This window comes from Geotrypetes seraphini, chromosome 5 (genome assembly GCF_902459505.1).
Source record: "Geotrypetes seraphini chromosome 5, aGeoSer1.1, whole genome shotgun sequence".
Classification (NCBI taxonomy): domain Eukaryota; kingdom Metazoa; phylum Chordata; class Amphibia; order Gymnophiona; family Dermophiidae; genus Geotrypetes; species Geotrypetes seraphini.
Genome location: NC_047088.1, coordinates 146,870,121 through 146,896,486, shown reverse-complemented (window position 1 = coordinate 146,896,486; position 26,366 = coordinate 146,870,121). Strand labels below are relative to the sequence as shown.

The 26,366-nt window shown below is 45.7% G+C and overlaps 1 protein-coding gene across 1 annotated transcript in view; it reads right to left on the bottom strand.

The window, feature by feature from the left end:
• The window catches only part of LOC117360394, an 81,357-nt gene extending 64,597 nt beyond the window's left edge, over positions 1–16,760 (bottom strand). Inside the window, exons 1-3 of the mRNA XM_033944105.1 lie at positions 16,593–16,760; positions 12,475–12,747; positions 12,247–12,393 (exon numbers count right to left, since the gene is read on the bottom strand). Coding sequence (XP_033799996.1) covers positions 12,247–12,393; positions 12,475–12,747; positions 16,593–16,760 — 588 coding nt within the window. The remainder of the gene's footprint in view (positions 1–12,246; positions 12,394–12,474; positions 12,748–16,592) is intronic.
• Between the last annotated feature and the right edge of the window lie 9,606 nt (positions 16,761–26,366).

Here is a 26,366-nt window from a genome sequence, read left to right as displayed (position 1 = left end):
TGTTATTGCACTTTGTGTATGTCTTTAAAATGAATAAAGAATTAAAAAAACAAACAAACATGATTTTGCAACATCTTCTAAAATATGGTCTTGCAGAGACTCTTTGGCAATAAGACAGACTAATCCAGTGTTTCAGTTTTATAGCCATTCAACACTAATTTGTTCTGCAGCATTAAGGATTGAATTAACGAAAAACAAGCATTCAATGCCAAAGTGTTTTCAGACAGATTATCTGCTGGTAGAATCAATGACATATTGTCTGCATATATCCAAAAATCATGACTATGGAAGCAGAGAAGAGCAAATGGAAGGAGCTAGAAATTGAATAAAAATCCTATCTGGAGTGTTTTTACTAGGCGCTAACACATGCCTAATGCAGCAATAACTGGCCTAACATGAAAAGAGCTAAAGCTCGTTAGTTTTGTCATATGCGTGCACTAACCACATGCTAAATATTTTTTGCATTTATTCTAAGAGGGATTGTTGGACTAGAGAGTGAGTGTTTTTGCACTAACCAGTTAGTGCATCTTCATTACAGCACACAGATAACATGGGAGCTATACTGCCCTCAAAATAGGTGTCTGCTAGTGCTCCTTCAGTAATTTAAAACAAATGGCCAAGTGCTGATGGTAACTTTAGCACAACGCATTAATTGAAAATCATGGTTTGCACAACAATGATAAATATGGCCTTAGCTCACAGGAAAGACCCACGTAAGGGCACGCTAAGGACAATTTCTACCACAGATTAGTAAAAGGACTCCTGCATTTGTAGCCAGAAATGATACCCTACATCAGGTCTCCCACTAAATCATCTCGCTCCCCTTCAATGTGTACAAACTTTTGATGCATGACTTACCTTCTGTCAGTGTCACTACACAGTTCTTAAATCACATCATTGTTTCCACAACCACAACCTCTGGCAATACGTTCCAGAGCTTAATTATTCTCTGAATGAAAAAATACAGTATTTCCTCCTATTGGTTTTAAAAGTATTTCCCTGTAACTTCATGGAGTGGACGTGGAATACATCTGGTCTGGGCTTCCATGATGGTATTTTTTAATAACATCCATGCCTGGTTTACAGTCCTAACCTTTGCAACTGATCCTTTTAGCTTCTTTTTTAACCATTTTCCTAATTTTATCATAGTCACTCTTTTGAAAATTAAATGCCTCTACAGTAGATTTCTTTTGCGGTCACTCCTGGTATCAGCTCAAATCTGATCACATTATGATCATTGTTTCCCAGCGGACCCAACACACTTAACTCCTGTACTATGCCTTGCATTCCACTAAGGTCCAAATCTAAGATAGCTCCCCCTCTTGTCAGTTCCTGGACCAGTTAATCCAAGAAGCAGTCATTTATGACATCTAGGAATTTTACCTCTCTAGCACTCCCTGATTTAATCAGTCAATGTTGGAATGTTGGGGTATTTGAAATCAACAATTAATACAATCTTTGCTCATATATAAAGAAAAATTTTCTTTAAGAACATAAGCAATGCCTCCGCTGGGTCAAATCTGAGGTCCATCACACCCAGCAGCCCGCTCATACGACGGCCCAACAGGTCCAGGACCTGTGTAGTAATCCTCTATCTATACCCTTCTATCCCCTTTTCCAGGAGGAAATTGGCCAATCCTTTCAGTACCGTACTCTGCCCTATTACGTCCTCTGGAAGCGCATTCCAGGTGTCCACCACACGTTGGGTAAAGAACTTCCTAGCATTTGTTTTGAATCTGTCCCCTTTCAACTTTTCCGAATGCCCTCTTATTTTTTTATTTTTTGAAAGTTTGAAGAATCTGTCCCTCTCTACTCTCTCTATGCCCTTCATGATCTTGTAAGTTTCTATAATATCCCCTCTTAATCTCCTCTTCTCCAGGGAAAAGAGTCCCAGTTTCTCCAATCTCTCAGCATATGAAAGGTTTTCCATCCCTTTTATTAGATGTGTCGCTCTCCTCTGAATCCTCTCGAGTAACGCCATATCCTTCTTAAGGTATGGTGACCAATATTGGATGCAGTACTCCAGATGCGGACGCACCATCGCCCGATACAACGGCAGGATAACTTCTTTCATTCTGGTAGTAATACCCTTCTTGATTATACCTAGCATTCTATTCGTTCGCTTAGCGGCTGCTGCGCACTGTGCGGTCAGCTTCATTGTCATGTCCACCATTATCCCCAAATCCCTTTGTTAGGTAACAGTTTCCTCCTTTCTTTATATATGAATAAGATTATATTAATTGTTGGTATTGAGAACTGATTCATTCTCCAATTAAATTGGGGGTGATTAAAATCACTAAATTAACAAAACTTATTCTCTAAAGAAACAAATATATATAGCCCCCTATAATCAACTACAGACCTATAATCTATATATATAAAATCGGAGGTATGTATGTGTGTGTGTATGTGCCGCGATCACGCAAAAACGACTTGACCGATTTGAACGAAACTTGGTATGCAGATCCCTCACTACCTGGGGTGATATGTTCTGGGGATCTCACGGCCCACCTGCACACGTGGGCGGAGCTACAAACAGAAAATCAGATTTCACCCATTCATGTCAATGGAAAAAATGTAAAAAGCTGCCATTCTCACAGTACCGTATTTTCGCGGATATAACGCGCACCATTGTAAAACGCGCACAGGGGTATAGCGCGCAGAAATCACGATGATATGTACAAAAACTTTTCTATACCGCGCTCAGGCATATAACGCGCATGCTGCCCGACTCTCCTTTCGCCCGCCCTGACTTTCCGTGCGCTGTCCCGACTCTCCGTTCACCCCCCCTGACTTCCGTGCACTGTCCTCCCTTGAAGTCCTGTCCCCCCTTGAAGGTCTGTCCCCATCCTGAAAGCCTGATGCCCCCCCTGACGTCCGATACATCCCCCCCCCCCGGCAGGACCACTCGCACCCTCACCCCGAAGGACCGCCGACTCCCCAACAATATCGGGCCAGGAGGGAGCCCAAACCCTCCTGGCCACGGCGACCCCCTAACCCCACCCCGCACTACATTACGGGCAGGAGGGATCCCAGGCCCTCCTGCCCTCGACGCAAACCCCCTCCCCCCAACGACCGCCCCCCCCAAGAACCTCCGCCCGTCCCCCAGCCGACCCGCGACCCCCCTGGCCGACCCCCACGACACCCCCACCCGCCTTCCCCGTACCTTTGTGTAGTTGGGCCAGAAGGGAGCCCAAACCCTCCTGGCCACGGCGACCCCCTAACCCCACCCCGCACTACATTACGGGCAGGAGGGATCCCAGGCCCTCCTGCCCTCGACGCAAACCCCCCTCCCCCCCAGCCGACCCGCGACCCCCCTGGCCGACCCCCACGACCCCCCCACCCCCCTTCCCCGTACCTTTGGAAGTTGGCCGGACAGACGGGAGCCAAACCCGCCTGTCCGGCAGGCAGCCAACGAAGGAATGAGGCCGGATTGGCCCATCCGTCCTAAAGCTCCGCCTACTGGTGGGGCCTAAGGCGCGTGGGCCAATCAGAATAGGCCCTGGAGCCTTAGGTCCCACCTGGGGGCGCGGCCTGAGACACATGGTCGGGTTTGGCCCATGTGCCTCAGGCCGCGCCCCCAGGTGGGAACTAAGGCTCCAGGGCCTATTCTGATTGGCCCACGCACCTTAGGCCCCACCAGTAGGCGGAGCTTTAGGACGGATGGGCCAATCCGGCCTCATTCCTTCGTTGGCTGCCTGCCGGACAGGCGAGTTTGGCTCCCGTCTGTCCGGCCAACTTCCAAAGGTATGGGGAAGGGGGGTGGGGGGGTCGTGGGGGTCGGCCAGGGGGGTCGCGGGTCGGCTGGGGGGGCGGTCGGAGGTTCTTGGGGGGGGCGGTCGTTGGAGGGAGGGGGGTTTGCGTCGAGGGCAGGAAGGCCTGGGATCCCTCCTGCCCGTAATGTAGTGCGGGGTGGGGTTAGGGGGTCGCCGTGGCCAGGAGGGTTTGGGCTCCCTCCTGGCCCGATATTGTTGGGGAGTCGGCGGTCCTTCGGGGTGAGGGTGCGAGTGGTCCTGCCGGGGGGGGATGTATCGGACGTCGGGGAGTCGGCCGGGCAAGAGGGCTTGGGCTCCCTCTTGCTCCGATCGTGGATGCGGGTGCGGGTGGGAGCGCGTGCGAGCGGTCGTTCGGGGTGGGGGTGCGAGCGGTCCTGCTGGGGGGGTGAATCGGGCGTCGGGCGGGGTGGGAACTATGTTTAAAAACTTTTGTATACCGCGCTCAGGCATATAACGCGCGAGGGGTATGCGCGGTACGTAAAATCACGTATAACGCGCACGTTATATCCGCGAAAATACGGTAATTCAAAAACGGTTTGACCGATTTTAACGAAACTTGGTATGCAGATCCCTCACTACCTGGGGTGATATGTTCTGGGGGTCTCGCGGCCCACCTGCACACGTGGGCACAGCTACAAACAGAAAATCATATTTCACCCATTCATGTCAATTGAAAAAATGTAAAAAGCTGCCATTCTCACTGTAATTCAAAAATGGCTTGACCGATTTGAACGAAACTTTGTATGCAGGTCCCTCACTACCTGGGCTGATATGTTCTGGGGGTCTCGCGGCCCACCTGCACACGTGGGCGGAGCTACAAACAGAAAATCATATTTCACCCATTCATGTCAATTGAAAAAATGTAAAAAGCTGCCATTCTCACAGTAAATCAAAAACGGCTTGACCGATTTGAACGAAACTTGGTATGCAGATCCCTCACTACCTGGGGTGATATGTTCTGGGGGTCTCTCGGCCCACAACTCTATGTTGCTTGCTCAAGGGTGGGTTCACCCAACAATTTATATGTTCTTGCTCCTGGAGGTGACACTAAAAATGTTGTTTATAATCACGTTTTGCGTTAGTTGTATTGTATTCATTTTGTTAAATATTTCACATTATAATTTGAATATTGTACTTTTTATTAAGCTGTAAAACAATAATTTCATTCACCACTATAAAGTATCTTTATTTGAATCCATTTACAGTGTAATTGCTATAATTAAATATAATAAAGAGCTAGCCGCGCATGCTCACTCCTATTTGCGTGTTCTGTGCGCTGTAGGTCTGTGGCCGAAGGAGTGCGCATGCGCGCTAATACGTCAACAGCCTATCGCCTCCACAAGCCGGACCACAGCCAGACGACGATCTCCGTTCCTCCTGCTGCCGCCGATCTCCGTTCCTCCTTTGTCGCCCACCCCCTTCTCTTCCCACGGGAATGGCGATTCCAGCAGCATGTGCATCAGTCTTCACACGCTGCTTCGGGCCCTTCTACTGCCCTGATTTGCTCTGCCGCGTCTCTGATGATGTCATCAGGGATGTGCCAGAGTAAATCAGGGCAGTAGAAGGGCCCGAAGCAGCGTGTGGAGACTGATGCAAGCGCTGCTGGAATCACCACCTTTGTAGTCCGAACCGCGGGAAGGGAAAGGGGGGGTAGAGGAAACGCTAATGCTGCTGCACAGGGAACTGGTGGGGGGAGGGGGAGGGAATGCTGTTTTGCACAGACAGACAGAGAGAGGAAGGGAAACACAAAGAAAATAAGAAAGACACAGGGGCAGGGAGATACACAGAAAGACAGACAGGCAAAGGGGGCCAGGGACAGAGACAGACAGAAAGGACAGCGGAAGCCGCGTCAGGAGGAGTGCGGGATGCGGCAGTGGGAACTTTTCCAATGGGTGCAACTGGGCGGCTGTCGGGAACCTCTGATCAGGGGCAGAGCAAGGTAAGAGTATCATAGGGATAAGAAGGAGGAGGGGGATAAAAAAGGAAGGGATGCCTACTGCTGGACAGGGGGAGAAGGAAAGAGATGCTGATGGATAGGGGAGGTGAAAAAAAGGAACGGAGGACTAATGTTGGACGGGGGAGAAGGAAAGAGGTGCTGCTGGACAGGGGGGAGGTAAAACAAAGGGAGAAGGGCTGCTGCTGCATAAGGAGAGCAGTGAAGGGGTGGTGGTGGACACAGTGGAGGTAAAAGGAAGGGAAAATGGACAGGGGGAGCAGGCAAGGGGTGGTGATGGACAGCCAAGGAAAAAGAAAGGCAGAAAGAAAGAAAGCGGCTAAGGAGAGAGAGAGAAAGAAAGAAAGACAGACACACACACATATGTTCTAGCACCTGTTAATGTAACGGGCTTAAAGACTAGTCATCTATATAATATTTAAAGGAACATCATTTCGCAGCACATTCACACATCAAGGAAAGCAAAAAGACATGAAAAAGAGAAGAAAATGAGAAAAGGCCTCAGTTCGACTTCATGGGCTCAAAAAACTCCACTTCCACTAATCATATCAAGGCAATCAATCAAGCTTCTGTCCGTGGCAGCAATCTTTACTCAAAGAATGTAAAGACAGATTTTAAAAGTCAGTCACTCAAAGTTATTGCATTAGTAGTGACACTATATGGATGTGGCAAAGTAAGACCCCTGATGCTGCTTCGGTGAAACAAGGATGTTCCCTGTCGGATCCTGTACTGAAGATAACTGTATAACACTACGCATGTTCTGTGTGTGCTGTTTTTCATGAGGATTACGGCACAAGCGGCATTTTTTGACTAGCAGCTAATTTTTTTGCCTTTATGTGCGCTTTGTTGGATCTGTGGTTTTTTGAACTTGCCCTGCAATTTGAAAATCTTATATATTTATATATAATTGTGTAATTGAACACAAGATAAAAAATATTACTGTAAAAGTAGACTAGGGTATTGCTATTTATAACTGTTGTGGAAGGGCAGTTGCTATATAAATCCTATTCTGCATGTCTTTCTGTTATGGAGCTACCTCATTCAATCTTACAGATAAACATAAATTCTAGTTCTCAATCAATACTCTGGGATCCTTACATTCCACTAAAATTTTCTCAATAGGTCATTTTTCAAATGAAACAACTGGCAACCAATTTTCTGGATAAAAGCATTAGCATACTGCCTACTTTGCAATTGCACGCCATTAATAAATCTTCACTGAACTTGCATAAAATTGTGATCAGTCCAAAGAACAAGCTCTATAAAAAGTCACTGTATGATAATAAGAGCACTTCATTGAATTTAAAGGAAAAGCAGATCCAGAATATGGACAGCATTATGTGCTTGCTTCTCCATTTTGCAGTGGCTTAGCTGGCTTGGTGCCACCAGGAGTGGAACATCCTCTTCTCCAGCTGGAGCAACCCCAGTACATGGTGAGATGCATGGATTGGTCACAGGGCTATGGTCTACATATGCATGGCCTTCAGTTCTGCCGGTCCCCTGCCCTAGGAAAGGAAATTGACATCAAGGTACAGGAGCCAGCAGAGCAAACAGCCATGTGCATTCAGACCACAGCCCCGTGACCACTGCCTGCACTTATGGCAGCCCGCCCTTAGTACAGTAGAGCCACTTTGTAAGAAAATCTTAACACACACATTGCAAACAGAGATCCCACAACTACTGACCATTGCCTTCAATGGAGGAAAACCTGGATGTATCAATCTGTCCTCCCTTTTTTGGAGTCATATGGTAACCCTAACCTTCCCTCCCTCTCCTGTGGTCTGCCATCTCTCTCTCTCTCTTCACCCTTCCCTTTGTAAATGAGAGCAACAAGAAATTAGAATGGCAGGTTTAGCAGACTAGAAGTCTAGCTGGTCAGAATAGCCACCATTGGGGCAACGTCATGATCATGTGCCATTTGTAATGTGGAAAAGCTGAGCTTTCACACTGGATATGAACCTCGGTTGATATTCAAATCAAGTTAGAACAGCTATGAATATTGGCAGTATGCAGACAGGTTCCAGTGCCTGCTTTGTATGCAATATTCAGTGCCCCTATACAAAGCACAGCCCATTGATTTATATTTAGACATAACTTTAAAAGCCCCAGTCGACTATGATGTACAAGGATGCAAAATGAAGAGCCACTAATCTCAGAAGGAGTAAATGACAGGACAATGCCACTGAATATACAAATCAATTTTGGAAGAGATCAAACCGGCTATGTCACTTGAAGTCCAAATGATGAAGTTATGATTGTCTTATTTTGGTCACACCATCCAAAGAGAGATCACTGGAGAAGGACATCATGTTTGAGAAAATTGAAGGAACCAGGCAAAGAGGGTGACCTGCTGGACACATTAAAAACAACCATGGGGATGACAATTCATCAAGTCGCTAGGACTCGAGCACGAATCGGCACCTATCAATCAATCTCTCTCTCTCTCTCTTTCTATTTCTTTCTCTCTCTCTCTCTCTTTCTATTTATTTCTCTCATTCTTTCTCACTCTCTTTTTTCTCTCTCTCTCTCTTTCCATTTCTCTCTCTCTCTCTCTCTCTTTCTCTTTCCATTTCTCTCTCTACATATACGAGGCCGTTCAAAAAGTATCGGACCTTTACTCATAAAAAATACTTGTATTCAGATACAACAATCTTATACTAATCTCTTTCAAAGTAGTCCCCTTGGGCTGCCACATACTTCTTCCAATGGTTCTGCTCCTATCAGAAACAGCCTTGGAACGCCTCTTTTGAGATTGCTCACAACTGGTCAGTCACATTTTGCATTATGTCTCAGTGGCGTACCTAGGGTATGTGGCATCATTTTTTGACACCCCCCTCATCTATATGAAAAATATGATTTTTAGTAACAATCCACATATCGCACAACAAGAATGTACCTAGGAAAAAGCAGCATCTTAAACACTGCAGTGAGCACAAGAACACCAACACATACATTGTAAAACTAAACAAGCCAGATCTCGCACAGTCAATTGATCCTGTATAGAAACATAGAAACATAGAATATGACGGCAGAAAAGGGCTGTAGCCCATCAAGTCTGCCCACCTTAATGACCCACCCCCAGACTTCACCCGGCTAGAGATCCCACATACATATCCCATTTCTTTTTGAAATCGAGCACGTTGCTGGCGTTAATCACCTGCAATGGAAGTTCATTCCAATGATCGACCACCCTTTCGGTGAAGAAATACTTCCTGGCGTCGCCATGAAATTGCCCACCTTTGATTTTCAGCGGATGACCTCTTGTGGTTGAAGGTCCTTTAAGAAAGAATATATCGTCTTCCACCTCGATGCGGCCCGTGATATATTTAAAAGTCTCAATCATGTCCCCCCTCTCTCTACGTTCCTCGAGCGAGTATAGTTGTAGTCTATTCAGTCTTTCCTCATATGGGAGGTTCTTGAGTCCCGAGACCATCCTGGTAGTCATTCGCTGAACCGACTCGATTCTCCGCACATCTTTTTGATAATGTGGTCTCCAGAATTGAACACAATATTCAAGATGAGGTCTCACCATGGTTCTGTACAGGGGCATTATAACTTCGGGCCTCCGGCTGACGAAACCTCTTCGGATGCATCCCACCATTTGTCTAGCCTTGGATGCAGCTTTCTCCACCTGCTTGGCAGTTTTCATGTCTTCACTAATGATTACTCCCAAATCACGTTCTGCCCCAGTCCTAGCTAAGGTCTCACCATTCAGAGTGTAAGTTCTGCATGGGTTTTTGCTGCCTAGGTGCATGACCTTACATTTTTTGGCATTAAAGCCCAGCTGCCAAGTCGAGGACCAATGTTCCAATAAGAGCAGGTCCTGCTCCATACTGTCGGGTAAGGTGCTGTTATCTACTATGTTGCATAGTTTGGCGTCATCGGCGAATAGTGTTATTTTACCTTGAAGCCCTTGAGTCAGGTCTCTTATGTATATGTTGAAAAGGATCGGTCCCAAGACCGATCCCTGTGGCACTCCACTGGTCACCTCCGATGTATTGGAGGGGGTACCGTTAACCACCACCCTCTGGATTCTACCGCTTAACCAGTCATTGACCCATGTCGTCAATATCACTCCCAATCCCATCGAAGTCATCTTGCTCAACAATCTGCGGTGTGGGACGCTATCAAAAGCTTTGCTGAAGTCCAAGTACACGACGTCTAGAGACTTCCCCATATCCAGTTTCCTTGTAACCCAGTCAAAGAAGCTGATCAGATTGGATTGACAGGACCTTCCCTTTGTGAATCCATGCTGCTGGGGATCCTGTAGATTCTCCTCGGTCAGGATCGTATCTAATTCTTGTTTAATAAGTCTTTCCATGAGTTTGCTCACTATTGAGGTGAGACTGACCGGTCTGTAATTTGCAGCTTCCGTTCTGCAACCTTTTTTGTGCAATGGAATGACGTTAGCTGTTTTCCAGTCCATGGGGACTTTTCCGGTACTTAGGGAAAGATTGAACAGCACGGATAGCGGCTCTGCCAGGACATCACACAACTCCCTAAGAATCCTGGGGTGTAGATTGTCCGGTCCCATGGCTTTGTTCACCTTGAGTTTTGATAGTTCGCCATGGACGCTGCTGGGTGTAAACTTGAAGTTTTGAAACGGGTCTTCCGATGTTTGCCTTGCTTGCAATTGTGGACCGGTCCCCAGCGCTTCACAAGTAAAGACTGAGCAAAAGTATTCATTTAGTAGTTTGGCTTTATCAGAATCCGTTTCTGCATAGGTCCCGTCTGTTTTCCTGAGACGTACTATTCCATCTGTGTTTCGTTTCCTGTCGCTAATGTATCTGAAGAAGGATTTATCCCCTTTTTTAATGTTTTTAGCTAGTTGTTCTTCTGTTTGAATCTTGGCCTCTCTTACTGCCGCTTTGACTGCTTTAGACCTGGTCAGATAGTCTTCTTTTGTCACCCTGTTTCCTGTATGCTTGTAGGAAATAAAAGCTTTTTTTTTTTCCTTAACAAGATCTGAGATCTCTGCAGAGAACCACTGGGGCTTGTTCTTCCTCCGTCGTTTGCTTACTGTTTTTATATAGCGGTTTGTTGCCTCATGCAAGGTGCATTTCAGGATTGACCACATAGCCTCTACATTATTGGTTTCAGCTTGGTTTTGTAGCGCCTGATGGACGAAGTCTCCCATGCGTTTAAAGTCAGTGCCCCGAAAGTCGAGGACCTTTGTTGCTGTGTTTGATCTAGTGAAGCCTATCTTGATGTTGAACCATACCATGTTGTGGTCGCTGGAGGCTAGTGTATCGCCTACCGAAACTTCTGAAACGCTTTCTCCGTTGGTGAGTATCAGGTCTAGTGTCGCCTGATCTCTGGTGGGTTCCAGCACCATTTGTTTGAGTCGCGCCCCTTTTATGGAGGTTAAAAGTCTTCTGCTGCTGCTGGTAGTAGCAGAAAGTGTCTTCCAATCAGCATCGGGCATATTGAAGTCCCCTAGCAGAATCGTGTCCCCGCGTAAAGTAAGGTTCTCAATGTCTTTGATTAGTTCCATATCCCTGTCTTCATGCTGTTTTGGGGGCCTGTATACTACACCCAGATACAAGCATTTTTCGTTTCCTCTGGCCAGGTTCACCCAGAGTGATTCCCCGGAGTAGTTGACATCTGTGATTCTGGTGACTTTGATGTTATCTCTAGTGTATAGTGCTACCCCACCCCCTATCCTTCCCTCTCTGTCCCGACGAAGTAAGTTGTATCCTGGTATAGCCATGTCCCACCCATGTGAGTCTGTGAACCAAGTTTCAGATATCGCTATTACATCGAGGTCGGCGTTCGTTATCTCTGTCTCTAATTCTAGAATTTTATTGCCTAAGCTGTGTGCATTAACATACATAGCCCTCCATACTTTATGATTGCTAAGACCCTGTGTAGAATTTCCCGCCTGAGTTTGAGTGGCTTTTGCATGATTGTTTTTACTGTGTGAACTTACCTCGGTCTCAGAAATGGAGTGTCGATTCACCTCTCCTGGAAGATTACTTACTGCGCTAGTACATGAGTGGGTACCCTCCCCCAACTTACCTAGTTTAAAGCCCTTCGGAGGAGGTGGGCTAGTCGATGTCCGAAGACGTTCTTGCCTCTCTTTGTCAGGTGGAGTCCATCTGGTCCCTGCAGTCCCTTTAGTGCCTCTCCATGGTCCAGGAAGCCGAAGTTCATGTCCCTGCACCAGTCATGTAGCCACTCGTTCGTCCTCTGGATACGCTCCTCCCTGGCTCTTCCCTTGTCTCTTACAGGTAGGATCAAGGAGAAGACCACCTGCGCTCCCATCTGCCTCAGCCTCTCACCCAGGGCTCCAAAGTCCTTAGGTATGTTCTCTGGGGTGTTCCTGGCAGTGTCGTTCGTACCCACGTGAATAAGGAGCATGGGGAAGTAGTCCTCGGGCCTGATGAGTCGGTCTAGGCAGGCGGTCACGTCCCGGATCCTGGCCCCTGGCAGGCAGCAAACCTCTCTCGACTGCATATCCGGTCTGCAGATTGGTCCCTCGGTGCCCCTCAGCAGGGAGTCCCCAATGACCACTACTCTGCGCTTCTTTGAGGGGAGCTGATCAGTTGTCTCTGGAACTGGGGCTGTCTGAATGTTGACCTCCTGTGCCTCGCTCGCGGGTCCTTCCTGTAGTATCTGGAATCTGTTCCTCAAGGTTATTAGTGGGGTTGATGTAGGGCTGCCCTGTGTGCAAGAGAAGGAGACAGAAGATGAAAAAGAAGAATTAGAAGAATGTTTTCCGTGTTTTCTTGTGGAGGAGGTTACCAGCTGCCAAGAGTCAGCATCCCCATCCTCCTCCTGCACCCCAGTCGTTGGTGCCAAGGTTGTAGGTTTGGTCAGTTTGGGCGTCTTGAGGATGATCTTGCCTGGCTCCTGCTCGGTGATCTGGGACAGCTCTTGGATAACCTCGTCTATGAATGTCTCGTCCTCTCTGATGCTCCTCAAGCGCTTCACCTCCTCTCTTAGGCTCATCAGCTCTCGCAAGCTGTCTCCGTCTAGTTGGTCTATCTCGTCCGTCTGTGTGGAGGCTGTAGTTGTCTGCTTGGGGATGGGGATGGGGAGGGCCTCGGTCTGTACAGAGACCTCTGCTCTCTGCCCTGGTTTTCCCTCTGTCTGCACGTGAACCAAGGCCATCCCCTGGATTCCTTCTGTGACTGGGCTGTCGGTCTTGATTGTAGTCTTTGCATTCCTCGTTCTTCCTGCCATTTCTAAGAAAAAAAGAAAACTTTTTTTTTTTTTTTTAAGATAGTTTTTTTTTTTTGTAAGATAGTTTCAAAGTGTGAGAGGGAGAGTGGAAGGGATAGAAAGACTGGTAGGGTCTGGTATGAGAGGACTGTCTGCTTGTTTACTAGCTAGAAGGGTATGAGAGTTGAATAGAAAGGATAGAAGGGAATGAGTTAAGTAGAAAAGATAGTCTAAATGTTAAGTAATTAGTTGTATGTGCCTGGTGTGTGTGGAGTTTTTCCTTGGTGGTTGTTCCGGATCCCTCCCTTGAGGCCCTTCTCAAGGCCCTTCGCAAAGGCGCTCTCGCTAAGGCGAGCGCCTTTGCCGCTCGCCTTCGCCGCGCGCCGAACGGCTGTGCGCCGTTGGCTCCTCCCCTTTTATGGGGGGAGTTCAGCTGGTGACGTCGGGGGGTAGGCGGAGTTATCTCACGCCTCTTCCCCTCGACTCCGCTCTCTCTGTTCTGCTTCCCCTCTGCTCGTTCTGCTCTTTCCTGTCCGCTGTTGGCCCTCTGTTCAAACTGCCTCTCTCGACTGCTATCTGCTTCCTTCTGCCTCTCTCCGCTGCTATCTGCCTCTCTCCGATGCTTCCTTCAGTCTCTCTCCGCTGCTAACTGCCTCTCTCTGCTGCTATCTGTCTCTCTCCGATGCTTCTTTCAGTCTCTCTCTGCTGCTATCTGTCTCTCTCCGCTGCTATTTGCTATCGCAGCTCAACTCCGTAGTCAATGCCAACTGAAAACTATGTTCTTTTCATACACACAGAACAGAGATACACCTTCACCCAATATGGAATAATCACAAACTAAAAATAGAAATATGTAAACAAAAGTTAAACTGAACCGCCAAGAAACCAGACCCTGGATACAATGCAACACCACAAAAAAAGTAACACATGTCCTCTAATACAGTGCAAAATATAAAGACAGTAGATGTAAATTTGAAAAAACTGATATATAACAATCACCACTTTACAAATTAACAAATAAAAATAAAACAAATAATGAGAAATAAAAAAATACCATTTTATTAGACTAATCCCCGTAAGCTCGGTCCCCATCCCCGCAAACCACCTGATTCCATCCACACGAGCCTTGAATTGTTTATATTAAAGTATAAAAAGAAACAATATTCTGTACAATTGTCAATTTATAAATCAGCGTCTTCTCCCCACTCTTCCCCATTTCCCTTCAGCATCCTCAGCCAACTCTCTCTCCACTTTCCTTCAGCGCACGCACATAAAAACAAGCAAGTAATTTTTATATCATTTTCATTCTATTCATTCATAGAAATTAAAATCTAGATAATGCCAGTCACATAACAAAACATGATTTTACAAAAATAATTCCCTGCACAGTCAAGCCTGCAAGGATTACTAAATGTCTTTCAGCAGCTCCCCTCCCTCCCTCTCCCTTACCTTTGTGGCCAAGTCAAAATGGTCTACCAACAATAAAATTTTAAAAACACAAAGCACGCTGTACGCAGAGAAAATGTTAATTATCATTTATATTCCACGGGTTTTCTAAGAGGTCAAGGCAGATGACTTTATGCAATGTCACCTCAGTAACAACTATACAAAAATACTAAACCGCTATAGCAGTTTTTAGTGCAGGGAGCCCCACGCTGCTCTCGACGCTCATAGGCTCCCTGCACTAAAAAACGCTATTGCGGTTTAGTAAAAGGGGCCATAGTGCAAAATATAGACAGCAGATATAAATTCTCAAAACGGACACATTTTGATCACTAAGTTGAAAATAAAATCATTTTTCCTACCTTTTTGTCTGGTGATTTAATGAGTCTCTGGTCCTTCTTCTGGTCCTTCTTCTTTCTTCTTCTGCCCCCCCCCCCTCTTTCTTTCTCTCTCTCCCTGGCTCCCCTCTTTATTTCTACCTTTCTTTCTCTCTCCCCCTGACCCCCCTCTCTATTTCTGCCTTTCTTTCTCTCTCCCCCTGGCCCCCCTCTTTATTTTTGCCTTTCTTTCTCTCTCCCCCTAGCCCCCACAAAGCCATTGTGCCAATTTCTCCATTTCCACAATTCTTTCCCTACCCTCACCCCCAAGCCAGCAGCCGATTTCTCCCTGCTCCTTCCCCGAGCCAGGCCCGTCACGTACAAGCGTCGGGCCCACAAAAGTCTTCACTTCCGCCGTCAGTTCTAATGGGGAGGAAGTTGCCGTCCAGCCAGACAGCGATTGGCTGGCCCAGAACTTACCCTCCGATGTTAGAATTGATACCAGAGGTGAAGTCTTGTGGGCCCTGCACTTTTTCTCCACCCACCAGCCCGCCTCACCTTTTGTCTCCACCTACCACGCAGTTGCTGGCCGGCTGGGTAAAGGAGTGACTCTGCGGGGGAGCCGGTGCCAGGATGCGGTGGTGAGATGGAGCAGTGGCAGAATAGGGAGTGTGGCCAGCTGTGCACCAGACCTCCCCTCCCGCCCCCCCCCCCTTGGTATACCACTGCGGTCTAACATCATCCCTTCCCTAATTCCCGGCATCTCTCTCCTTTCCTTTTCTTCCATCTCTCCCTCCCCTACCATGCTCTGACATCTCCTCCTTCCTTTCCCCCATTCCTTTTCCCTTGATCTGGTATACCTTCCTCCTTCCCTCCATGCCCTGGCGTCTCTTCTTCCCTCCAAGCCCTGGCATCTCCTTTCATTCCCTCTAGTTGGCTACAGCCACACTCTCCCCAATTCTCTCCCCCTCTGCTCCCTTTCCTCCTTCTGTCACCCAAGGCCTGATGTCCTGAACTTCATCGGGCAGCAGCAGCATTCACAATTCACTGCTGTTGCCCGCTTCAGGCCTTTCTCTCTATCGGGTTCTGTCTTCATGAAAACAGGAAGTAGGCAGGACCCGGCAGAGAGGAAGGCCTGAAGCCGGCAACAGCAGTGAATTGTAAAAGCTGCTGCTGCCCAAAGAAGGTAATGGCGCCAGGCCTTGGAGCACCGAGGCAGACCGCTTCTCCCCCCCCTCCCAGCCGAACCCCCGCTGACCCTCCTATCACCCTCCTCCCTGCAAAGTGAATCTTTCCGACCCTCCCAGCCAGAGCAGCAAACCTCCTTCCAGTAGCATCGGCTGCTTCGCGGCTTTCTCCTGCTAGTGAAGCGTCACTGATGACATCATCAGTGATGCGGCAGAGGGATGAGAAAGCCGCAAAGCAGCCAACACTACTGGAGGAGGTTTGCTGCTTTCGCTGGGAGGGTCGGAAAGGTTCACTTGGGGGGGAGAGATAGGAGGGTCAGCGGGGGTTCGGCTGAGAGGGGGGAGAAGCGGTCTGCCTCGGTGCTACAAGGCCTGGCGCTATTACCTTTTTCAGTAATGGCGCCGATGCTGCTTTCGCTGGGAGTGTGGGAGCATGATAGGGACCGGGCCAGCTGTGCACCCCCCCCTAAGGCTGCATCCGAGACAGACCGCCCCCCAAACCCCCTCCTTGGTATGCTACTGTTATGTCGTCTTTTGACTGAAATCTGGTCCCTTTCAGGGGCATTTTCAGCTTGTGGAAAAGCCAGAAGTCACACGGAGCCATGTCGGGAGAGTAGGGAACCTGAGGAATCATAGGTGTGTTGTGTTTGGCCAGGAAACTCCATATCAAATGTGAAGAATGGGCAGGTGCATTATTGTGATGGAGCTGTTAATTGCTCGCTGCCCAAAGGTCCGTCCGGTTGCGTCTCACAGTGTTACGAAGGTAATGCAGGAACTCTTGGTAGTACCCCTTGGTGATGGTTGTGCCATGTTGTGCGTACTCGTGATGAACCACACTACTGGAGTCAAAGAAGACGGACTGACATTGCTGCAGACCTGCCTTGCTTTCTTTGGCCTCGGGGATGTTGAATGCTTCCATTGCGATGATATCAACTTGGTTTATGGGTCATACCCATCAACCCAGTACTCACCGCCAGTGACCTCTGTGCTGAGAAAGTTGGGATCACCGTGCACAGCCTCCAGCATGTCCTGTGCAATCTCCAAACAGAATTGCTTCTTCTCGATTGTTAGCAGCTTTGGCACGAACTTCGCTGAAATTCTCCTGAAGCCCAAATCCCCAGTCAAAAAGGAATGAACGGATCCAACGCTGATGCTCGCCTCATCTGCAAGTTCTCTGATTGTGATTTGACAATCCTGCATCACCAGGGTCCACACTTGGTCAATGACAATCTCATTTCTGGATGTTGAGGACATACCAGAACGTGCTTCACTCTCCACTGATGTGCGGCCATCTCTGAAGCAGTTGTACTACTCCTTTATCTGTATGGTGCCCATTGCTTCGTCCCCAAAGGCCTGTTGAATCTTGTGGATCATTTCCACTTGGGAATCGCCAAGCTTTACACAAAATTTAATGCAGCAGCGTTGTTCAACTTTTTCTGTCAAAAACGAAAATCCGCCGGCGGTCTGCCAGCGACTGACACTTTCTGTAGGTGGGAAAAAATTCAAGCATGTGCATTAGGGTCGCCTACATATGTGCACCATACCACGCTTCCCTAGCTTGATACTTTTTAAAATAGCCCTAGTATCTATATATATCTTGTGGTAAGGAAACCTCTGAAAGCATAACATTACCCAAGGCAGAGCAGATTAAGAAGGAGGTAGTGTCTGCCCCAATTTTAAGAGTCAGAAGTAATCAGTCAGTACCTTAGCTCAGATCCTACAATTCTGTTTTTCCCCAAACCAGAACCTCAAGAGAATATGATTACTAAAAACAAGACCTATTTATCCTTCCAAAAAGAACCTTCACATATGTTGAGGAAAGGTTTAGAAACTCAGGTTCACCCAGAAGGTTCCAAGCCTAGAGCCAATGGCATACCAAGGGCAGGGCGGGGGTGCGGACTGCCCCGGGTGCCAGCCCTAGGGGGGTGCATAGCCAGTCGGGTCCGGAACCTCTCGCGCTGCTCTAAATGGCACCAACACCTCAGCGCGGCTGCTGTACTTATTCCAAAGCAGAGTCGGCAGCCGGCTGAAGTGCAGGAAATTCCCGAAATGACTGCGTCTGCCAGCTCTGCTCCGGAAGAGGTAAGTGACGTCAGAGAGGATGGACCGGCAGCCGCAGTCATTGCGAGACCTTGCCGCAACTCCCTGCATCTGCCGGCCCATCCCCTCTGACGTCACTTACATCTTTCGGAGCAGAGGCAGTCATCGTGGGACCTTGCTGGTTTGGAGGGAGAAAGGAGCATAGAAGAGTGGTGGAGAGAGAGAAAGAGGGTCAGGGTGGTATGGAAGGCTGGTGGAAGGAGAGAAAAGGGGTCAGGGCGGTATGGAAGGGTGGTGGAGAGAGAGAAAGGAGATCAGGGTGGTATGGAAGGATGGTGGAAGGAGAGAAATGGGACAGATGCTGATGGAATTGGTGTGCAGGGAAAGGGGAGAGAGACATAAGGGGGAAGAATACGGATGGAATTGGGTTGGAGGGAAAGAAAAGGGGCAGATGCTGATGGATGTGGGGTGAAGGGAGAGGAGAGAGTGAAAAGCCAGACATTGGGAGTGTAGGAGAGGGAAAGGAAGAAGAGGAGAGAGATGCCAGACCATTGGAGGAGGGAAGGGAAGAAGATGGATGCCAGATCAATGGGGGTGAAGAAAGAGATGGAAGGGAGAGACAAAGTTTCTGGAAGGGGAATAGAAGAAGAGAAGATGCCATATAGAAGGGTCAGAGAGAGGGTAGACAGTGGATGAAACGAAGAGAATGACAATTAGATGAGGAAAGCAAAATCCAGAGAAGACAAGGTAGAAAAAAATTTATATTTATTTATTTATTTGCTCTAGGGGAGATGCATCGCTGTTTCTGTGGTGTTGCATTGTATGCAGAGTCCAGCTTCTTGGTGGTTCAATTTAATCTTTGTCTGCGTATTTCTATTTTATCCCCCCTTTTACAAAACTGTAGAGCGTCTTTTAGTGCCGGTGGTGGTGGTAACAGCTCTGATGCTCAGAATTCTATGAGCATCTAAGCTGTTGCCACCAAGGCTAAAAACCACACTACAGTTTTGTAAAAGGGGGAGGGGTTAGTTTGCGATTACATATTCCATACTAGGCGAAGGTGTGTTCTATGTGTTTGAAAGACATGGTTTTCTGTTAGGATTGACTGTGCAGTATTGATCTGTGTTAGTCTGGCTTGTTTAGATTTACAATGGGAGTATTGATGTTGTACTGCTCACTGCAGTATGAAAGATGCTGCATTTTCCTAGGTACACTCTTGTGTGACGTGTGGATTGTTACTAAAAATCATGTATTTCATACAGATGGGGGGGTCAAAAAATGATGGGCCCCAGGTGTCACATAGGCTAGGTATGCCACTGCCTAGAGCTAGTGTGAGAAAAGGGAAACATTCTAGCGTTCAGAGTCAGGGAAAATGCCAAGATCCCCTCAGCCAATCAGAGAACCCATCTCATCTGGCAGAGTAGTTCAAAAGCAGGAGGGCGGAGAAAGCTATACAGACCAGAGTAATGGGAGGAAGCCAAGGCCAGTTCACCTGGAGAAGCTAGCTGAGTCCAGGTACCTGATGAAACAAGGGGTAAATTATTCAGCAAAAGCAGATATAGGGATTTGTTTATCCACTTATACTGAAAGCTTGTCCAATGCAGATGAGGAAGTAGAAGCTATGGACTATGAAGAGATGTACCCAGAGGGCCTGGAAACAGATGACATGGTTTAAGAGACAAATGCTTGATGAAATTGCTATGTTCTACTGCTGTGAGTAATGAGCTTCTGAAGATAAGTCTGTGTTTTGAAGCAAAGATTACGCTATTATAAATGTGGTATAAGGGTTTGATAGCATGGAGAAAGGATACAAGTAGACTGCCTTTAAAGGACTGTGGTGAGAAGACTTTGCCAAAACTGTGAACTGTTTGTGTTGAAAACACCTGTGCTTCCAAGTGAACCTATGGAGAAATAGCAGCCAAGTTTTGATTTGAAATCAGAGCAGAGTTGGGAGCCACACAATCCCTTGAAGTGGGAGTTATTTGGGGTGGGATTGCAACAACCAATCTATAGGGTGGTTAGTCCCCTCCCTCTGGCCTCAGCTATTTTGTGAGTCCAGTGGAGATGAATTCAAGGTGACAGTGGCATTGCTTGGCTTTATGTGAAAATAATCAATAAAAAAGACTGTGTGATTGTAAAAAGGTTATTGATTGAACTGAAGTTGCACATGCCGAATGGGAAGTGTTTTTAAACTTTTGTTCAAGAAAGTCAGAGGATATTATTTTTGGGTTTTCGAATGCCTGCTGAGTGCATTTAGGCTGAGAACTGTACAATTTGGAACTGGTGAAGCTTTTAACCAGGAATAAATCCTTTCTTTTAGGTTTACTTGTGAACATTAACCTTTATTTTAGGGTTTTACTTCTTTACTGCTCCAATTACCACTTTGTTGGGTGCATGGACTAGTAAAAAGGGTCTGGTTCCCAGGTGGGCCAAAACCTGTTGGTCACAATATATATATCTATATCTCAAGGGATATTTGACTGACTTGCTAAGATTTTTGCATACCTTTAAAATTTGTTGAATTGAAATCATAGAAAGTGTGTGTGTGGGGGGGGGGATTTAATCTAATAGAGGAGATGTAAGCCTTAAACTTTTGATGTAATTGCTTCTAATATTTCTTTGCAGTGATTTTCCAAATTGCCAGATTTTTCGTTGAAGGTGCAAATCTTGTCAGATGATGTAATCTCTGGCATCCAGTAAGCAATGAAAGTATATTACTAACCAAAGCTTAGCTGTTTTCACTCACTGCTGCTTCTGGAATCACACAGCATTTCATTTCAGTTCAATACCTATGCAAGAATAAAGGTCTTTCCTTCGGTATACTTTAGATGCAGTTGCACGAAGATAGATATTGCTTTGATGAAACACTTAGGCAGTGATTAACATCAGTCATAATTCACTGTGATGTAACAGTCTCAGCATTCTCTTCTATTCAAAGTGATGCCTAATTACTTGCTATTGATCAGTTTCTTCATTGCACCAAAAATGGAATGCTGCCATCATGTCAACTTCTTGAATGGCATCCAATATCGGCTTACATTGGACATATTTCTCCCAAAATGTTTATCTGCCTTCAGGGAGTTAAATAACACATTTGCTATTTTAATGCTCTCTTTGTGGGGAAAAAAAAATTCTGTGCGAGATTAACAAATATTGCGTCTGAATTTGCTCCTCTATTATGACCTTGAGAACGAGAGAAATAGAAAGTTAATAATGGCTTCCCTCCTTCACATGTTTTATATGATGATGAATGGTATTGTGATGTTTATGCATTATTGATAGGACATGCTGCATTGCAGAAATGAGAGAGAAATTCCTGTTGGAAATCTTTGATAAGTTACAGCACAACACCAGTATATTTCGCTGTAGCTTGGGAAGTAAGGGTAGTGTCAGGCAGACTTCTATGAGGGGGTGGTGAAAAGTTCTCTAACCAACCAAGTTCCTAAATTCTGAGCATTATTTTGTCACTGTAGCTGAAAGAAGTGTTATCGTATTCCATTAAGTGCTAATTTGCAGAAATGAAATTCTCTGTTTTGACATTGTTTCAGATCATTGATTGAACCATATCCACGTCATTCTCTTCTTGGCTGAGCTGAGAACTTTTCAGTACCTCCTCATATGTTCCTCGTATGGCTAGATCTATCTAGCTGAGCTGGAACAGGCTTTATGATAGCAGCTCCAATAACTGAAAATTAAGCCAGGACTAGGCATACATCTACGTCTATGTCCTGATCATGACAAAGACAGCTCAAGATCAAGTATGAGGGGCCACTGAAAAGTTAGCTCACCTAAGAAGAAAATGGTGTGGAGCCATGAAATTTACAAGTTATTCCATACTTTTTGTTTCATTTCATATATAGTAAAACCTTGGACTGCGAGTAACTTGGTGTGCGAGTGTTTTGCAAGATAAGCAAAATCTTTTATTAAATTTTAACTTGCTAAACGAGCGATTGTCTTGCAATACGAGCACAAATACGTGCAGCACGTCATCACAACTAAGCCGAAGACGCTGCGAGGTCTTGCAGTACAAGTACGCACTGTATACGCGCATCACAACTGAGCCGATGGTTCTTCTCTCTCTAACGCAGCCCGGTCTTGCAATACAAGTACGCACTGTATACGCGCGTCACAACTGAGCCGATGGTTCTTCTCTCTCTGATGCGGGAGTGTAGTGACTATTTGAAAATGTACTACAGTACAGTATTTTCTATTAAAGTTTTTGGGTTGTGGAACAAATCGTCTGAGTTTCAATTATTTCTTATGGGGAAATTCACTTTGATATACCAGTGCTTTGGATTACAAGCATGTTTCCAGAACGAATTATGCTCGGAAACCAGGGTTTTACTATTCTTAAAATGAAAAGTGTCAAGAAAAGTGTGGAATAACTTATAAGTTTCATGGCTCCATATCATTCTCTTCTTGGTTGCACTGAGAACTTCTCAGCGGCCCGTCATATGCATATGTTATCATATCATATTCTAGGAGTTTATCTTGTCAGGCAGATTGGATGGACTATGCAGGTCGTGATCTGCCATCATCTACTATGGCAGGTCGTGATCTGCCATCATCTACTATGGGTTGATATTCAAAGTGATTTAAATGGCCAGGAGGTGTTAATAGAGTCTGATGCAAAATGTTCATTACACCTCAAAGAGGCAATTTAAGATTTTATGTTACCAAAGGATTAATGTAGATTACAATGCCTACTTCAATTTACATGATCCCTGTTTTAATATTAACGTGCCATTTAGCTTGGGTTTACATGCAAAGCAGCTCATTAATACTTTTAACGTGTGAGTCCCCATTAATTCCTTGGTCTAACATATGGCCATTATTTTAGAAACTCTATGTTCAATTTCCTTGTGGAAATACAGGCTTTTACATGTGTAAGCACATCCACATGAAAAGTTATTTTGGGACACATGCATAGCCATATTTAGAAGAGAGATGTATTTTTTTATTTTATTTATTCAATTTTCTATACCATTCTCCCAAGGGAGCTCAGAACTATTTACATTAATTTATTCAGGCACCGAAGCATTTTTCCCTCTCTGTCCTGGTGGGCTCACAATCTGTCTAATGTACCTGGGGCATTGGGGGGATTAAGTGACTTGCCCAGGGTCACAAGGAGCAGCGTGGGTTTGAACCCACAACCTCAGGGTGCTGAGGCTGTAGCTTTAACCACTGCACCACACACTCCCTGTGACAAACATAGCATGATGATGCATTCCACAAAGCCTGTGGATATCAGGGACAGTACATCTAAAAATCAGCATCTGTACCTGCTTTAAATCACATGCAATTGACCTCATTTGAATTTTGAACCTGGAGATCTGAGAGTTTTTTCATTGTCCGAGTTGTCTGGGTGTTGTCACAGTGAGTATCTCAGAGTGTATCAGTGTGTGGGGGCTGCCATTGTGCAGCATACCTGGGTCCTGGTGGTGGAGAGCCACATAGGATGCTAATGATGGAGCAAAGGAGTCAGCATGACAGACTTGAAAAGTTGGGCTGTACAGGCCATGCTGAAGCAGCACACATAGCACAGAGAAGGGCCAAGAGGAGGTAGCCTTATATATACAGTATAGACCCAGGATCCTATTTCTGGATTTCAAAAATGTGCAGTGCCTTAGCAGGTTCAGTTTGATAAGGCTCTCCACTATCTCTTCCAGGAACTTGCTTTCCTCTCCCATTCCACCAAACAAAAGCAATAGCCCATGACAGTCTATTTATAAGTAGGGTTACCACATGGCTCCAGAAAAAAAGGAGGACGGATCGAGACATCTGGGTTTTACTTCCATTGCTTTCAATGGAAGTAAAACCCAGATGTCTCAATCCATCCTCCTTCTCCTGGAGCCATATGGTAACCCTACTTATAGGTCACCTGAGCTCTTTCCATTCTTGCCACTGACAGCTTTCAGTCTGTACTGGAAATCACTGCAAGCCTCAGACAAACTGCATCCTCACTCTGCATCAGTTTCTCAAGGCTTTTCTCACCCACACATCTGACTATATAACTTCCCATACACTGTAGCTGAGACAGAAAAGTGTGACCAAATTTTAGAAATGGTTCTATTTGTCATCTGTGCTAGAGGTCAAAGATTGCACACATGTGGCCATCCAGCTGCAATGAAGGAAAGAGGGGACCTGTCACAACAGAAAGGCCTTTCACTTCCTCAACATACAAGTGGTTTGCAATGACCAAGTGTATATCTCAGATGTCTCCCCAAGATTCTCAGGCTCCTGTATGAGGGGCGTTCAATCATTTATCTACCTGAGAATGAAAAAAAAAAAAAAAAGTAGCAAGTGTGGAGCTGCTATCAAAAGAAGTTGAAACAAGTCTGTGCATGTTGTGACATGTCTAAAGGTTACTCATGCACAGTTGCAGTTCAATACAAGTCTAACATTCCAAGAGACAGAATGTCAGGAGAGTCCTCATGCAAATCAAGTAAGAAACTGCTAGATTTGGAGCACCGTTAAGTGATAAAATATCTCACAAAAGAAGGGGAAAAAGCCAAAGGAGATCAATGAACCCATAACTGTTGTTTGTGTTGAACTGTTCCAGCAGTTTAAGTGGGGTAGAAAGTCCATTGAAGATAGCCCTCACACTGGACAGCCTGTGGAAGCAACTTCCACAGGAATGTGCAAGAAAGTTGAGGATTAATTTTGTCAGACAGACAAATTAAGGTTTCTTGAATAGCTGAAGAAATGGGCACTTGGCAGGCACAGTTTGGAAAATAATTCATGAAAAGTTGGACATGTCCAAGGTTAGTCCAAGAAAGCTGAAGCCATATTAGGCCACGAGGCTCCAATGCTGTCAAGAAAACTTGGAGAAGCTCCGTGAAGATAAAGTGATCTTTTTTTTTTGTCATTATTTTTGGTGACTGGAAATGAAACATGAGTCTATCACAGAGATCCTGAGTCCAAAATGGAGTCAATGCACTGGAAGCACACATCATCCCCATCCCAAAAAAGTTCTAGACAGAAAAATCTGCAGGCAAAGTCATGGCAGCTGTCTTCTGGGATGATGAAGGGCTTTTGTTTCTGGAGTTCATGCCACACAAGACAACTATAACTGGGGAGAGTTATGCCAACATAATAATCACTTTGCAGGAGTTAATCAAAGAGAAAAGACAAGGAAAACTGAAAGCACCGGTGCACATGTCACAACAGTCGCAGCAACTGATCCAGCCATCCTACAGTCCTGACTTGGCTCCTTCACATTATTTCCTATTCCATATTTTGAAGAAATCTCTCCAAGGTCGACAGTTTTCAAGTGATGACGATGGTAAGGAAGCTGTGATGTCCTGATTTGAAGGTCAAACAGATGAATTATTTTCAAAGAGGTTAAAGTCATTGCAGGAAAAGTGGATGAAGTGTAGGGAGCTATCGAGGAACTATATTGAAAAATAAAATATAAAATTTTTGAAAAATCTTTTCTTTCTTACTGAGGTAGATAAAATTATTGAACTCCCCTCATGTGCTATTATAAACCTCCCAACACATTTTCTGATGTCATCACAACTCTCAGTCTGCCTATCAGTGCATAGCTATCTTCTTTTGTCACGACTCCCACACAGGTGATTGGCGCTGCCCACAATAAGGTAGTTTAGAGTCCCCATGCTGGCACCCCAGACAGATGCAGAAGAATGGAACAAGAGTGCTCACTGCCAAATCAGGGTAATAATAGAGAGGATCTTTGACGTCCTTAAAACCCATTTCTGGTGTCTGGATAAATCAGAAAGGAACTACTATATCATCCCCAAGGTGTTTGACACCTTCCTAACATGTCACACATTCCACAATCTAATCCTAATCTGCAAACTACTCAGGCTGCCCAGTGGTATAAATTAATATCTGGTTATATGACTAAGAAACCCAAAACTAGTTTTAGAGACATTTGGAGCATTGGGATAAAACAGCAGATTTCTGCATCTCAATGGTCACGAATTTGGACTTGGAGGATGCGTCAGCATCTATGAGACAAACTTGGTTTTTCTTGTTGCATAGAAGTTTTTGGACCCCTGTTCAGTTGCAGTAATTAGATAATTCTAAGTCAAATAGATGCTGGCACTGTCATCTCAATATAGGGACAATGGATCATCTGCTCTTCTTTTGTCCCTTGATACTTAACTTTTGGTGATCCATTTGGAGTCAAATCAATAGAATACTGGAAGCTCCAGTGGGATTGACATATGATACAGTGCTATTTGGCATGTTAATGAGGGCTAAAAGCCCAATATCTTCCCATAATAATAAACTTCTCTTTATTATGACAGGAGTTGCCTTACAACTCATTTTGAAGAGCTGGAAAAACTGTGATCGGTTAAATTATAACTTCTGGTGGGAATCTGTATGCCACATTTTTAAAATGGAATGTATATTGCCATACAGCAGGGACATTATAAGAAATTTAAGGAGGTTTGGAAGACATTGACAAGATTCTGTAAGGACTGGAGTGATTGTTGATTTTGCCCTTTGAACATACATG